Source organism: Petaurus breviceps, unplaced genomic scaffold, assembly GCF_028583685.1.
Source record: "Petaurus breviceps papuanus isolate PSGF00001 unplaced genomic scaffold, PetGlider_PUasm1.0 90750, whole genome shotgun sequence".
NCBI classification, from domain to species: Eukaryota; Metazoa; Chordata; class Mammalia; order Diprotodontia; family Petauridae; genus Petaurus; species Petaurus breviceps.
The window spans coordinates 1,443,248-1,458,185 of NW_027187335.1; the positions used below are offsets into that span (position 1 = coordinate 1,443,248).

Below are 14,938 nucleotides of genomic sequence, written 5' to 3' on the forward strand. Positions count from 1 at the left end.
AGTCCTACGGAATGGGAAGTCAAATTTTTGGATCTATTGTTCAATCAAGTACTTATTGGTTCATTATGTGACCAGAAATAAATCACCAGGCCACTATGGTTTCAGTCTTTTCATCTGTAAGTTGAAAAGTTTGTATTAGGTCTTGTCTAGGCTTTCATGTTTTATGATCTATGTCTCCCTGACTCAGACTTTAGTCAGCAGACTCTACTCTTACCTTCAGTGCTACCACAAAGACAGCCTTCTCACCATCCTCAGTTTGTCCGTCTCTCTCCTACTGTTTTTTTTTTTTTTTAAAGCAATCGGGGTTAAGTAACTTGCTCAAGGTTACATGGCCAGTTATTTCTGGGTGTGGTGCTGAGTGTCTGAGCCCGGGATTTGATCTCCAGGTCGTCCCAACACTGGAGCCGGTGCTCTTACTCACTGAGCCACCTGGCTGCCCCTAAGCAATTGGGGTTAAGTAACTTGCTCAAGGTTACACGGCCAGGTGTTTCTGGGTGGGTGCTAAGTGTCTGAGCCCGGGATTCGATCTCCAGGTCTTCTCAACACTGGAGCCGGTGCTCTTACTTGCTGTGCTACCTGACCGCCCCTCTCCTACTGTTTTTTTAAAATTTCTTTAAAAAAAAAAAAAACATAATAAGCATTCCTTAAGTCCCTGCCATGTGCCAGGTAGCATACTGGCTTCTGAGAACACCAAGACGAATTTGAAAACAGTTTCTGCCATCAGGTAGCTTACATAAGAGGTACCCAGATGAGTAAATTTTAAAATATACAAAGTTCATAAAAAAAGTTTTGAAAAAAGTGGGGCCAGGGAGAAGTGCTAATAATTCTAGACATCAGGAAAGGTCTTAGGTAGGAGGTGGTGCTTGAGCTGAGCCAGAAACAGAGATGCAGATTTTCAAGAGGAATTAATAGTTGAATGTTTAAACAGTCTGAAGATTGAAATGTCAAACTTCATTGTATCCAAATGACTACGTTCAATTTTTCAATACCCTAATTAGTTGGAAATGTAAGGCTAAAAAATAATCAAAGCTTAGTATTTTAACTACCCTTCCTATGATGGCAGAGAACCATCTATAACATCTGAAATATCTTTTAAGCAACACATGAAAGCAATTTGTTGAAATCAATAATTGAGGTCATCTTAAGAATCAGAGATTCTGATGAATTGGACAGCACCTTAATGGTCAATTTGTCCAACATAAACATCCCCAACATCCATGACAAGTGGTCATTCAGTCTCGATTTGACCTCTAGTGAGAAGTAAAGTCATCATCTATGAATCTATGGTCTAGGTCTAATCATTCCCATTCCCATAACCATTTTACAGATGAGTCAAATGTCTTGTCCAAGCAGCAAGAGTGGTAGAGCTGGATTTGAACCTGGTCCTTTGCCACTTCAGGGCAGTTAGGTGGTACAGTGGATTGAGCACTGGGCTTGGAATCAGAAAGATTGATCTTCATGAGCTCAAATCTGGCCTCTGATACTTGCCAGCTTATGTGACCCTAGGCAAGTCACTTAACCCTGTTGGCCTCAGTTTCCTCATCTGTAAAATGAGCCAGAGAAGGAAATGGCAAACCATTCCAGTAACTCTGTCAAGAAAACCCCTAAGAGGGGTCATGAAGAGTCGGATACAGCTCAACAACAACAAAGCCTCTTACACTTAAAAGACAGTGGACATAGATTTGGAGGGATCAAGTTCAAAAATCCATTCTGCTACTTATGACCTGACTGGGCAAGCCAAATCATAGGGTTTTAGTTTCCTTATTTATAAAATGAAGGGCTTGGGTTGGGTGGTGCGGTACCACAATGGGAAGATCATTGGCTATGGCTACAGTGTATGAGAATCTGATTTCAAATCCAGCTTCAGATGGGGCTCTGAGGTCTCTCTCATCTCTGGATATATGAGCCTATGACAAGGTACTTCCTAGGAACTGATAAAACTCATTCCCCTTAAAAAAAAAAAAAGAAAAGAACTTGTTTGTAAATTGATCAATGATCATAGGATCATAAACAGAGTCAGAAGGGACCTTGGAGATTCTCCAACTCTTTTACAAATGAGGAAACTGGACTCAGAGTGGTTGTGACTTGCCACGGTCACAAGGTAGTGAGTGACAGAGCTAGGATTTGAACTTGGGTCCTCTCATTCCAAATCCAGCATATTTTTCACTACACGATAACCTTAGGGCTCCTTTATATATATACAATTAATGTGCTAATTACACAGCATTTTGCTCAGCTACTTTCTGAAGCCACAATCCTCTAGAGAACCAGTTTCTTATGCTGCCATGTCTTGTTAGGTCTCTTCTCAGCAAATGAAATAAGAAATTCAGTCCTGGTTATGAGGAGTATGGCAGGGTTGGTTTCTTGATTGAATCTCGTTTTCCCTTTTCTCAAGTGAAAAAGCACTTCATCTTGGGGACTGTTCCAGCCAAGGAGGCTGGATCTCTCTCATTTTATTTGATAAGATAATGGAATGATGAGGCAGGACAGTAGAGCAGGGCAAGGAGAGAACGAAGAAAGTCTGGAATATGGTGCTTGACTAAGTTTATCCTCCTGGGCTTATTATCATCTGATGCCAAAATCTCCATTAGTCTTGAATGTGTGTGGGCACCTTTTTCTAGATGGGCATGATGGGTGTTTTACATTGGTTTTTTTCTTAACTCCTCAAATGTTTTGACCCATGAATAGACATACAACATATTCATAGCAGCCAGATCGAAGAAATAGTTTTTGTCAGTGGTTTGGGTGGCTTGGGCTAAATGTTCTCCACCCACACAGGAAGGAAGCTAAAAGGATTCTGGGAGATAAGGAGAGCCAAGGAGCCCAGAAGAAGGCGGTGGCAAGGACAATGGGCAGAGCCTTTGGGGACTTCTTGGCACTCCTTGTCCGATCCAATCTGCCAGTATTAGACGAGTGGTCACTGCAGACCTCTGGAGCTCCTGACACCTCGCTGCACTCAGTCCCAGAACCCTAAGGCCATCTTGTAGTCTCCTAAAAGAATGGAATCTCCTTGAGAACAAGAACTGTGGGTTTTTTTGCTGTTGTGGTTGCTAGTTTGTTTGCTCCCTAGCACTTTGCAAGTGATAAGCACCTGATATATTCCTTGCTGAACTGAATAGAAGAGTAAGGACTGTGGAAGCTAATGGCAGTATGAGAGTAGAAGCAGGGTTTCTCTTCAATATCTCACCAATGTCAGGAAGGGAGGAAAAGGAATAAGCATTTTTATATAGCACCTACTACTAGAGAGGCACTGTGCCAATTGCTTTACAATAGGCATTATTACCCCCATTTTACAGCTGAGGTAAATAGCAGTTAAGTGACTTGGCCTGGGTCACATAGCTATTAAATGTATGAGGCTGGATTTGATCTCAGGTCTCCCTGACTTCAGGCCTAGGACTCTATTCTCACTGTACTCCCTAGCTGCTTCATGAAGGTAACCAGCAATACATGAAAACTTTAATTTCATGGGCCCAAGGGACTCTTAGTATGGAAATGCCTGCAACTGACACAGATCATAAAGAGCTTAGAAGTGCTAGGGAGTTGGCCAAGAACTGTGAAGGGCAACTTGCCTATGGTTATGCCATCGGTAAGGTTCAGAGGCAGGATTCCAACCTAGGTCTTTGGGCCTCCAAGTCTAGTAGCCTTCCCACTATACCATATTGCATCTCCAAGGACTAGGTGCTTGAATAAAGACCAAAACCTAGTCCTACCATGACTGCCATCAGACAGTTCAAATTTGGGTAGTACATCCTTCATAGGACTTAAGTCAGATGCCTTCAAGCATCTCAGGGCTTCTTAACCTGGAGAGCCATGGACCTCCAAGGGGTATGTGGATAGATTTCAGAGCATCTGAAAATTTAAATGGGAAAAAGGACAACTTTGACAAAGGGGACCATAACACAAAACAGGGTAAGAATCCTTGCCTTATCATGGGTTGGAAAAGTACTGCTTGTGGGCCTAATCCAGCCCCACCACCTGCTTTTTACATTGCTGCCTTGTTTTATTTTTTAATCTAAGAATGACTTTAAATATTTTAAATACAATAAAACTTTATTTAAAAATGTAAAAAACATACTTAGCTTGAAGGACCTATGAATATAGTCAGGGGCCAGAGTTTATAGGGTGTAGTTTTGCCAACCCATAGATATGATCATATGTTAAAGAATGTGTGATGTAGAAGTCCTTAATGTCTGTCTCGTTTCACATTCTCTTTTCCTGTGACCCCCAAATACTGCCTCCCCACACCCAAAATATTCTATCCAAGTATTAGTACTTGTTTAGAGAATCGTGAGAGCTGAGGTTAAAGAGATTACAAGACACATCAAAACAGGAATTATCTTTTCTCTTTTATTTCTTCTCCCCCCTCCCCCTTTCATATTGCTTTTCTATGGTGTTGGGGAAAGTACATTGGATTGGATTTTGTTGTCTAGCTGTTTTTTTCAGTCAGTCCTGTCTTACTCTCCATGACCCCATTTGGGGTTTTCTTGGCAGAGATACTAGAGTGGTTTGCCATTTCCTTTTCCAGCTCATTTTACAGATGAGAAAACTAAGGCTGGAGGAATTAAGTGACTTGTTCAGAGTCATATAACCAGTAGGTCACAGGATCATAAATTTGGGACTAAAAGGGATGTTGAAGCCATCTAGGCCAACCTCCTCAATTTAAAGAAGGGTAACTGTTTCTAACTAGGGTAACAGAAGTAATATAATCAGAAAAACACAAAAACATAAAGAAACAAACCAAAAATAAACACACACACACACACACACACACACACACACACACACAAAATACCGAGATGCAAACTTGGCAGTGGAAAAGAAATGCTACTCTTCTCCATTCCTCCCTGTTAACACAACCAACATGGAATCTTTTACTATTGATTCCAACCCTGTAGCTCCTCCTGCCCCAATTTATTAATAGAGCAGAAAACTGCCCCAGAAATCTTGAGCTTGAGGTTGTGGGGGATGGAGGAATGTTGTTAGAGCACATTCATTCACTTGTAGGTCCTTGATCTCCAGGAAAGATTTTCAACATTGTGCCAATTTTCCTTCCTCTAAATCATTTATGTTCCATACTAGAGGAAGGGGCTGAAGGGTAGGAGGTGATTGGGAGGGGGGTGGGAACACAAGGGAGAATGGATTCAAGCAAATGACACAGATGAAATGTCACTGTGCATTCCGAGAGTGGCAGGAGCAGGGTACATGGGTCTGCACACATGTCATCATTGTCTGTCGGTATAAGCATCTAACCCACACAGGGATTACCCATAACAATTCCAAGACTGCCCTTACTTCACAACTCAGCATATTTCCAAGGTTCAACCCCACAAATTTATGTGAATGCAAGACTAAGCAAGCAGTGACAAGGAACATAAATCCACCAGGCCAAAACCATTGTGCAGCACCTTCCAAAGCCACATAAGCAAGACTTTTGTTTAAGCCAGTGTTTGGGATCATTCATGCCTTGTTCTCGCCTATTTACACAACCAGCCAAGAGCTGGCTGTCCACATCACCTCGATGGCAGAATAAATTATTTTTAGTTTGTGGGGCTTGATGAGGTTCTTCGGAAGCTGTGACATATGAAGGAAAATTGAGTAAAGAACCGTTTAGCCTTAGGCCTCTTACCTCTGTGCCTATTGGTGGTTTTATCAAACATCAGCATAGCATCCTCCACCTGAAAAACACAACACAGAACAGGCTCCACTTAGGACTTTCTCAAAGAATCAAACAGTAATAATAATAATTTTTTTAAAACCCCACCAAATCTTTCCAATTTGAACTAGGACCCTGACCTCCCTCTAGCAATAAGGAGAGAATTTGACATTCACTTTGTGAATCAAACCCAGCTCAGTTCAGCTTTGGTTTGTTTCCAATAGACTGGGTTCCCTCTACTCCAGACCTAACTATTTCTGTGGACTTGAAAACCTGTAACTCCAAGGTCACTGCTGAAATAATCACCCACCTACACTCTGTAGGCAGACTCTCAGCCAGGTTAAGTGCACAAGGCTGCCAATTCCATCCATATTGTTATCAGTGCCACCTCCAAGGACAAATACAAGCAAGGAAGGAAAAATACAACCCCAGCAACTTGTATGTGGACTGTTGTTAAATGTTGTTTTATGTTATGCTATCTTTTTTATTTTTTATTTATTTTAATTTATTATTTATTTATTATTATTTTTTTTGCTATTTATTATATTTTATGTTAAATGTTTCCGGTATATATGATTGGCCTAGTGCTATACTGTTGATTTTCTAATCTATCAGCTCTCTATCTATGTCATGCTACAACGTAGGAATGCATGCATGTTGCTGTTGGTTTGTCCTTCATTTTCAAAGAGGACTAATGACGGCATGGGGTGATGCTTTGATTCATGCGTGAATTGGATTTAAGTGAGGCAGAGTTGCACAAAGTCATCAGTCTCACTCTATTCCAGAGTCACTGAAGTCCAGCAGGACAAAAGTCAAGACAGCTGGCGATGGTCCAGGATGCACTGGATGAACCTCAAGGCCTAAGCTCTCAGTGTCTGCTTCAGTCACTTTCATGGCCATTGGAACAAATCATTTTATCCACCCATTCCACCAGGGGAAGACTTCACGCACTTGGGGTACAGATTTGAGGGCCTCTTGGTTACCCTCAACCTGGTTTAGCACATCTGCTAAAATGGTTTAACAGAGTGTGGCTGCTGCACATGTTACAGCTTCTTGGAGCCATAGGTGAGAGCTGACTGAATCAGGTGAACACCAAAGGTACATATGTAGCCTTCATATTAGAGGTCCTCCTTGAGCACCCCATATACACACTCATATGCCACGATGCTATAAGTTTGGAGTTTGAGAGAAAGGCTTATTTCCTCTTAATATGTATATAAAGTTATATACATGCAGATAGGCATACATGTACACATGCACACATGCGTGTGTGTGTGTGTGTGTGTGATAGTGAAAGGAGAACCAGCTTTGGAAGACCAACTCAGAAAGACCTGAGTTCAAATTCCACTGCTGACACATACAGGTTATATGATTGTGGGCAAATCACTTAATTTCTCATGCCCCCCTGAAAACTCTTTCAGATAGAGATTCTTAACCTTTACTCCTTAAACTTTTTTCCTAAAATGTTTCAACATTTCAATGTAATTGGTTTCCTATGTATTTTATTTTCTGCATTTAAAAATATTAATAAAATTAAATAAACTAATTAATTAAAATAAATTAATAGAAAGGATCCAGAGGCTTCACCAAGCTGCCAAAGGGGGTTATGACCCAAAAAAGGTTAATAACCCTTGCAATAAGAATATGTTGCAGAGGAGTTATTGGTCTGAATTGGTCTGGGGGAGTTTCCTCACTGGAAGTTCCCTACATGGATGAGCTCACAAATACACCCATACTGTTCCAAAAGTCTTGGTGCAGCTTTAATGCATTCATGAGAATGGGGGAGACTCCTGACCATTCATTAGAGTGTAGAGACTATCAAATGAACTTTTACTTTGGTGACTGGGGTGGGGTGGGGGTAGGAGTGGAAGAGAAGACAAAATCAGAATAAGAGTGGGCAGCCTATTGAGAGAAGTATCACATGTCCCTTCTCTGCTATGGCTATTCTGATAGGGGGGAAAAAGGTGAGTGAATTTAGGAAAAGTAACCAAACTGGATTTTGAAATCTTGCCTTTGGATGTATCATGTATCCATGACAGATACTTTCTAGGGGCTAGACTGGCTTAAAAAATCCTTTCATGTGTGTATCAAGGTTCCCTAGTTGCTAGGCAACCAAGACTGTACAAACAGGTCTCCCTCTCAGGCGCCATGCTCGTTGGTTCCCAGGGAAAATGAACATGGCATGGTTGTGATGACAACCCCCTCTAACAATGCTATCTGCTTGTTCCCAGAGGCATCCAGCCAATACAACAGTGCCATCTCTGGGCACAAGAACATGTCAGAGATCTAACAGAGTTCCCCTACCCCTCTGCCATGGAACTCTCCCACCCCATCCTTCCCTCCAGGGATAAGCCAATCCCACCCATCTGGCTTCCATGAAGGTCTAGACATTGACTGAGACAATAGATACAGGCTGTTCCTGTTTTGCCATCCTCTACTCAACCCTAAGCGCTGTCAGTTCAACTGTCTACACAGAATGGGGACACTCATGTTTACGGCATCACAGAACAGATCAAGTCCTTATCAAATGTCAAAACCAAAGAGAAAGAGGAAGCATGGCAAAGGGAGGTCTGGCAGTAAGTGTTAAGCAGGTACACAGGGTACCTGTACCACCCTTATCTCTAGAATATGTAGAAGAGCCAATCCCTTATCTTGAACTCCAAACTCACAGCAGCAGAACAGCTAGCTGCTCTTAAGTAGCTGAATTTCATTGGCTAAAACCAAAAGCTGTCCAGGAACCACTTTAAAACTGTCTTTTAAAAAATTCATCTTTAGAAATGGTTTTATTTAATGTCACCACTTAAAATTGTCTTTAAAATATTATTTAAAAACATACATTTCTTCCTGACATTGCTTAAGATTACCTTTTTGAATTCTTTTTTTTAAATTTTCCTTCTTGATGCCACCTAAAAATTGTCTTTTAAACTTATTTTAAGTGACCTTGACAATACTACCCAAAATTGCCTTTTTATATTCTTTTTAAAAAAAAAATCATGATTTCCTAATACCACTTAAAATTGTCTTTTTAAAAATCTTTTTTTAAGTGTCCTTTTCACAGCATTTAATTGGTTGCTTCTTTCCCTTCTTAAAGTTGGAACATTCTCTCTACACCCCTTTTGATACTCTCCCCCCAACCCTGGTGAGTGTGTAGAGTTTAGGGATTTTCTTTCTTTCTTTCCTTTCTTCTTCTTCTTCTTTTTTTTTTTTTTAGGGCAGTCATTGTCACACAAGAATAGCACTCTTTCCTCTATAGTTCAGTTTGCACAATGGGACTCTCAAAGGTCTGCTGAATAGATAAAGTGCCGAAGCCAAAGAAAAATTCTATTAACACTTTACAAAATAAAACATCTTGGTTAGGGAAGAGAGCAAGAAAATCAATATGGATAAGGCTTGGGTGCTTAGGAAAAAAAAAACTTTTCAGGGATTGCAAAACACTACTTATTAATTCAGCAAAGCCATCAATGCTATGGAAATCTGGCAGAATAGCAACAACTGAATCTAGGAGAATTTGAATATACAAAGGCTGAATAGAGGGAAAAACACAGCCTCCTCAACAAGGCCTGTTTCTCACGGTTCTACGTGAATCAAACAGAAGCAGCCAGTGTGGGGCTCCATCAAGGGAGAAGGCAGTCAAGATAACTGGCACCCAACCCAGCTGTAAGCAAACTGATCTCCCCTCCTGCTCCCCTCTCTTTGAAACAAATGAAACCCAAGTCAGCAAGGTAGATGGTTGCATATAGTTATGGTCTACAGGTTTGGGTCCAAGACTTGGTCAATGTATGAGCAAGTCACTCAGAAGCTTCAGCAGTCATCTGGAAGCACTAGGTGTTTTCTGCTTTTTTTTTTTGTTTTCTGAGTATCTTTCACTTTTATATCCTAGTCTTCTGTATATGCTGTAATCTCCACCCTTGTCCCCAAAACATCCCTCCTTGTAAGAAGAAAAAATTATTAGGCAAAATTAACCAATACAGCAACTGCTGTATTATGTAGTGGATATATATAGTATATAGTGGATTAGACTGTATTATATAGTATATAGTGGATATAACATTTTGAATCCCAGTCCTCCACTTCTCTATTAAAAGCAGGGAGGCACATTTCATCAACTGTTCTGGACCTGGACTGATTGTAATACCTGCTCAGCTCTAGCTGAATGATCTCTTCATGAACATCAATGTAATGGCTGTACATGCATTCTCCAAGTTCTGCTCAGTTCATAGAACTTGCAACAATTCATACCAGTCTTCCCACATTTCTCTGAATTACTCCAAGTCATTATTTCTTACAACAAAATCAGTATTCCATTACATTCATGTACCAAAACAGACCCACCATTTCCAAGTGGATGGGCACTGACTTTGCATTTTTTGGTTTTTTACTACTATATAAAGGGTTTCTGTGAATATCCTGATTGATAGATAGATAGATGTGTGTATATATGTATGTATGTGTGTGTATGTATATATGACTTTTATGTTTCCCTTTGACCTTCTTGGGATTTATATGCAATAGTGATATCTCTAGGGTCAAAGGGTATATGAACATGTCACTAGACTTTTCTCACATAATTCCAAACTGTTTTCCTGAACAGCTGGACCAATGAATAGCTCTCCCAACATCAGTGGCGTAATGTGAGGCACAACTTTTTCAGATTTCAACTGGGAAACATTTCTAAACCTCACAAGGGAGGGGGATACTGCTCTCATCCTGAAGATCAGTGATTTACCTAGTGTCCAAAAGTACTCTTTACCCACCCTGAAGATGAGAGGGGTGGGGTTGGGCTTTCCCAGTCTCCACAAAGAAAAGAAATATGTGTACTTTGCTAAGAGATTTTATCCAACAGTAATTCTGAATTGGAAACTTGATAATTTTCCAGGCCTGTTTTGGGGCTGGGAGTAGGAGAGATGGTTCTCTCTACCATCATCACATACCTAAGCTTGTATCAAAGCCACATGGATAAATATAAATACTGTTTTTATTTTTAAAAAAATTTTTTGTAGAACATAATGCAGGTTAATATAGGTAGTCCTAAGATCACAGGCTCATCAAGCAAGAGCCAAAAGGGACCTTGGAGATCATCACATCTAAGAGGAAGCTGAGGTGCATTGAGGGTAACTGAATTGCCCAGGGTCACATAATGGGCAAACATCCAAGGTAGGATTCCAACTGGTCTTCCTGATTCCAAGTCTATTATTCTATCCACTACCCATCACTGTCCTTCACATGCTGAAGGCAGACATTTGAAGAAACTTCTCAGGTGCCTCCATCCTCCAACAAGACCTTTCTAGGTTCCCTCTCCTACAGTTTGCAAGGTCCAAGCTGAGATGAAGTGTTCTGTAGCTTATCCATCCCACACACAATAAAGGATAAATTCCAGTATGACTTTCAATGGGCAAGTGCAACCAAGGGTTCACAGTCTTTTCTCAAGGGTTGAAGAAAGAAAAAAAGATGAATAAAATGCTGGTCTAGAACTGATTCTTTCTCATTTGATATATCTACATCCACATTCATATTTATTTATTGCTCTCTATACATCTGTCTGTCTGTCTCTTCTCTCTCTTGTTCTTTTCCTTCTGTGTGTGTGTGTTGCCTTATCAGTGGACTCACTACCTTTTTTCTTTTTTTTGCCTTTTAGAGGGCATTTGGGGTTAAGTAACTTGCCCAAGGTTACACGGCTAGTTTTTTTGTGTTAGGACTCACTACTCTTGATCTCCTTCCCTTTGGGGGCAGCTCCCACCTCTTTGGTGAAGAGTTCTTCTAACCCAGGGGTTGGGAACCTGTAGCCTTCTAGGTTCCTGGGTGCAGCCTTTTGAATAAGTCCAAGTTTTACAGAACAAATCTTTTAATTAAGGGGATTTGTTCTGTGAAGTTTGGATTCAAAGAGCCACACTAGGACCTAGAGGGCCACATGTGACCTTGAGGCCACTGGTTCCCCACCCTGTTCTAATCTGTTTAAAGAAATGGCCTCCTTTGCCTTTTTTCATGGCCTCAACACTTAGCATAGCTTGGGACTCATGATAAGCATTTAATAATGATAATGACAATAACAGGTAATACATACAGTGTTTACTATGTGCCAGGGACTGTGTTAAACACTTTACAAAGATTATTTCATTGGATCCTCACAACAACCCTAGGAGGGAGGTAATTAATCAATGCCTGGTGACCTGATCTGATCTGATTTTCCATCTGGGGTCCTGAGAAGTTACTGTAACAGAGTCCGTAACAGAGAAGGAAAAAAAAAAAAAAAGCATGAGGACATTTCTCAGTTGAACAAGCATTTATAAATTGCCTATAATGTGCCAGGCACTATGTTACGTGCCCAGGAGATGAAGACAAAAATGTTCCCTAGAGGCTTACAAGGAGCTACTGAGGGGATACATGTGCAGATGAGAAAATGCAAAAACATTTCAAGAGGGAGCAGATAAAAAATAACAAGAATCAGGAAAGGCCTTCTGTAGGAGGGGCACCTGGGCTATATTTTAAAAGAAGCTAGGAGATCTATGAGGAAGAGGTGAGGAAGGAGGGCATTTTGGAGCAAGGGGGAGCACCTGCCTTAATTTTTCATTGAAAATAAAGATTTACTTACTTACTCCCCAATAGAGAAGAATCTTAATTGAATCAGTGATGACATTAGCATATATTTGATGATTTGCTATGGGTTAAAATAAAATTCCAGCTAAAGACAATAAGAACTGGCCAAACTCAACACTAAGCAGAAATCCAGCCAAAGTTAAATCTCAAACTAACAGAAATTTGTGACATGGTTAATACCATAAATAATGGCACTAAAATCCACAGGATCATAGAGTTGGAAGGGACCTTGCCTAAGCCATCAAATCCAATACCTTAATTGGTGGAAATGGCACCTTAGAGAGATAAAGTGATTCATCCATGGCTCCATAGCCAGTAAGAGGCAGGCAGGATTCAAACCCAGGTCTTCTGGCTTCAGATCCTGGGTTCCTTCCACCAAGTGTAAGATTCAGCTGATGAACAAAGATTGTCTATTCTTCAGGAGATTTAAGTTAACTGGACTATATATACTCTGGATGATGGCAGAAGTCCAAAAGTAGTGATGATAAATGCTGGAGTCTAGACGTTAGCCTGAACTGTCCACATTCTAGCTGAAATTTTAGAATCAAAAAAGCAGAATAGGTCATATAGAGAGTCCAAAATTTCTGGGAGCCAAGTACTCAGCCACTGAGTATGAATTAACAGATGCTAGCTGAATTAGGAGTGCCCCAAGTGGCCAACTTCAGACCATTACTCCTGCCAATATCTTGTCCATGGATCCCCTGATTACACCATCAGGAAATGGAGGAAGATATAATCAGGGTATGTTAGGGAAATCAGTTTTGGTTAAAAGCAAAAAACATTGCCAGGAAGATGGTGGTAGAGATGAAAAAAAAAAGAGGGGGGAAGGGGCACAGGAGCAAATCATGTCTTATAGAACCATGATGTCCTCCCACAATACTCCCCAGCATACACAAGTAAAACTGATTACAGCCTGTTCCTGGCACAGGGGTTTATTCTTTTGATTTCTGAAAAAAAAATTTGTTTTGCTTGGTACATGTGTGCTGTGTGCACAAAGTAGAAAATGATACTTCATTAAACTTTTCTGGTCAAATGTAGATTAACAAAATGAGTAGACCCATCTTTTTTAAGGTTCTCCAAAACTATGCTCCTCCCCTGCCCCCAATCAGTGTCAAAGTGTTATGTTAGTTAAACTCCAAACAATTGTCCCACAGTGCATGAGGCCTCCATAGAGCTAATGAATCCCAACAAATTAGGGAGCAGTGGAGGACAACAGACTGGGAATTCCTACAATCGCTTGGCTATAACTGAGGGCCAGGTGACTTCAGCCATTACTCTAAGGGATTCTTCCTATGGCAAGGGCTTATTTTTGGAAGCAGGCAGGTGCACAGCTTCCAGCCTCCTCCATCACCAACCCTCCAAAGACAAAATCAGTCCCCTCTAATTAAACCTGTGGAATGGGTTTCAGTTTATTTCACAAACCTTTTCAGGGTCTATTTTGGCCCATGCCAAAGGAGGGGATGCTATCTCTTTAAACATTGCTTGAAAGGGTTGGGAGGAGGGAGGATTAGAGTAGAAGGGACCAGCTGCAGAACTTGTGAGCTTTAATCATCATGAGGTGATGATGAGGATAATAGTAGCTGACATTTAGGTATCACTTACTAGGGGCCAGGCAGTGTGCTAAGCACACTACAAATATCTCATTTGATTTTCCCAACAACATTTATCATTCCCATTTTACAGATGAGGAAACTGAGGCAAGTAAGGTTTAAGTGACTTGTCCAGGGTCATAGAGCTAGTAAATGTTCGAGGCTGGCTTTGAAGTCAGGTTTTCTTAACTCCAAGGCCAGGGGTCTGTCCACTGTACTATTTAGCCACCTCTAAGAAACCTCCAGTCATTCCAACCCTCCCTGATTTTTTGAAGCCTCACTTTCCCTCCCTCAAAACCTAAACCCTTTCATTAACCAGTTCTGTTCTACACTGCCCTTGACCCTGGAATCTCTTACCTTATCATTCTATATTGTCTCATCTTTCTTCAAACTTCAGCCCTGGATTACTCCTGCCATCTGCCTGACCTTGTTCTGCTCTGGTACTGCTGAAGGAGGTCACACGATCTTGTAAACTGGTTCACTAAAAACTTATTTTAGCTGTTATTCAATCAATCTCCACTGGCCCCAACTGCTATACACCAATGCTTTTACTCTTTCCTGATCAATCCTATATCATTCCCCAACAGGGATTATCCCAAATATTCCTTTCTCTCTTCAACCCAATTATACTGCCACCTCTTCCTTCCTTTCAGAAAAGCACCTGAGGACACACTTCCCCAAGAGTATTCTCTCTCACAAGAATATTAGCTCCCTGAGGGCAAGAACTATTTGTAAATATTTGATTTATTTCTTTTCAGTCTTTAACATTCACTTCCATAAGTTTTAAATTTTTTCCCCCTCCCTCCCCAAGGTGGCATGTAATCCAATATGGGCTCTACACATACATTCCTATTAAACCCATTTTCACTTTAGTCATGTTGCACAGAAGAATTATAGCCAATGGGAGAAACCATGGGAAAGAAAACAAAACAAAACAGAAAAGAAAACAGTCTACTTCGCTCTGCATTCAGACCCCATGGTTCTTTCTCTGGATGTGGATGGCATTTTCCATGAGACCTTTGGAAAAGTTTTAGGTCCTTGAACATTGTGGCTGCTACTGTGTGCAATGCTGTCCTGGTTCTGCTCATTTCACTCAGCACCG

At 40.8% G+C, this 14,938-nt stretch overlaps 1 protein-coding gene across 8 annotated transcripts in view; it reads right to left on the reverse strand.

Annotated features, from left to right (window-relative positions):
* Positions 1 to 14,938, reverse strand: part of MSI2 (musashi RNA binding protein 2) — a 542,542-nt gene that overhangs the window by 194,852 nt on the left and 332,752 nt on the right. For all 8 annotated transcript variants that reach the window (XM_069067442.1, XM_069067445.1, XM_069067443.1 and 5 more), the window contains exon 7: positions 5,627 to 5,675. In XM_069067442.1, coding sequence (XP_068923543.1) covers positions 5,627 to 5,675 — 49 coding nt within the window. The remainder of the gene's footprint in view (positions 1 to 5,626; positions 5,676 to 14,938) is intronic.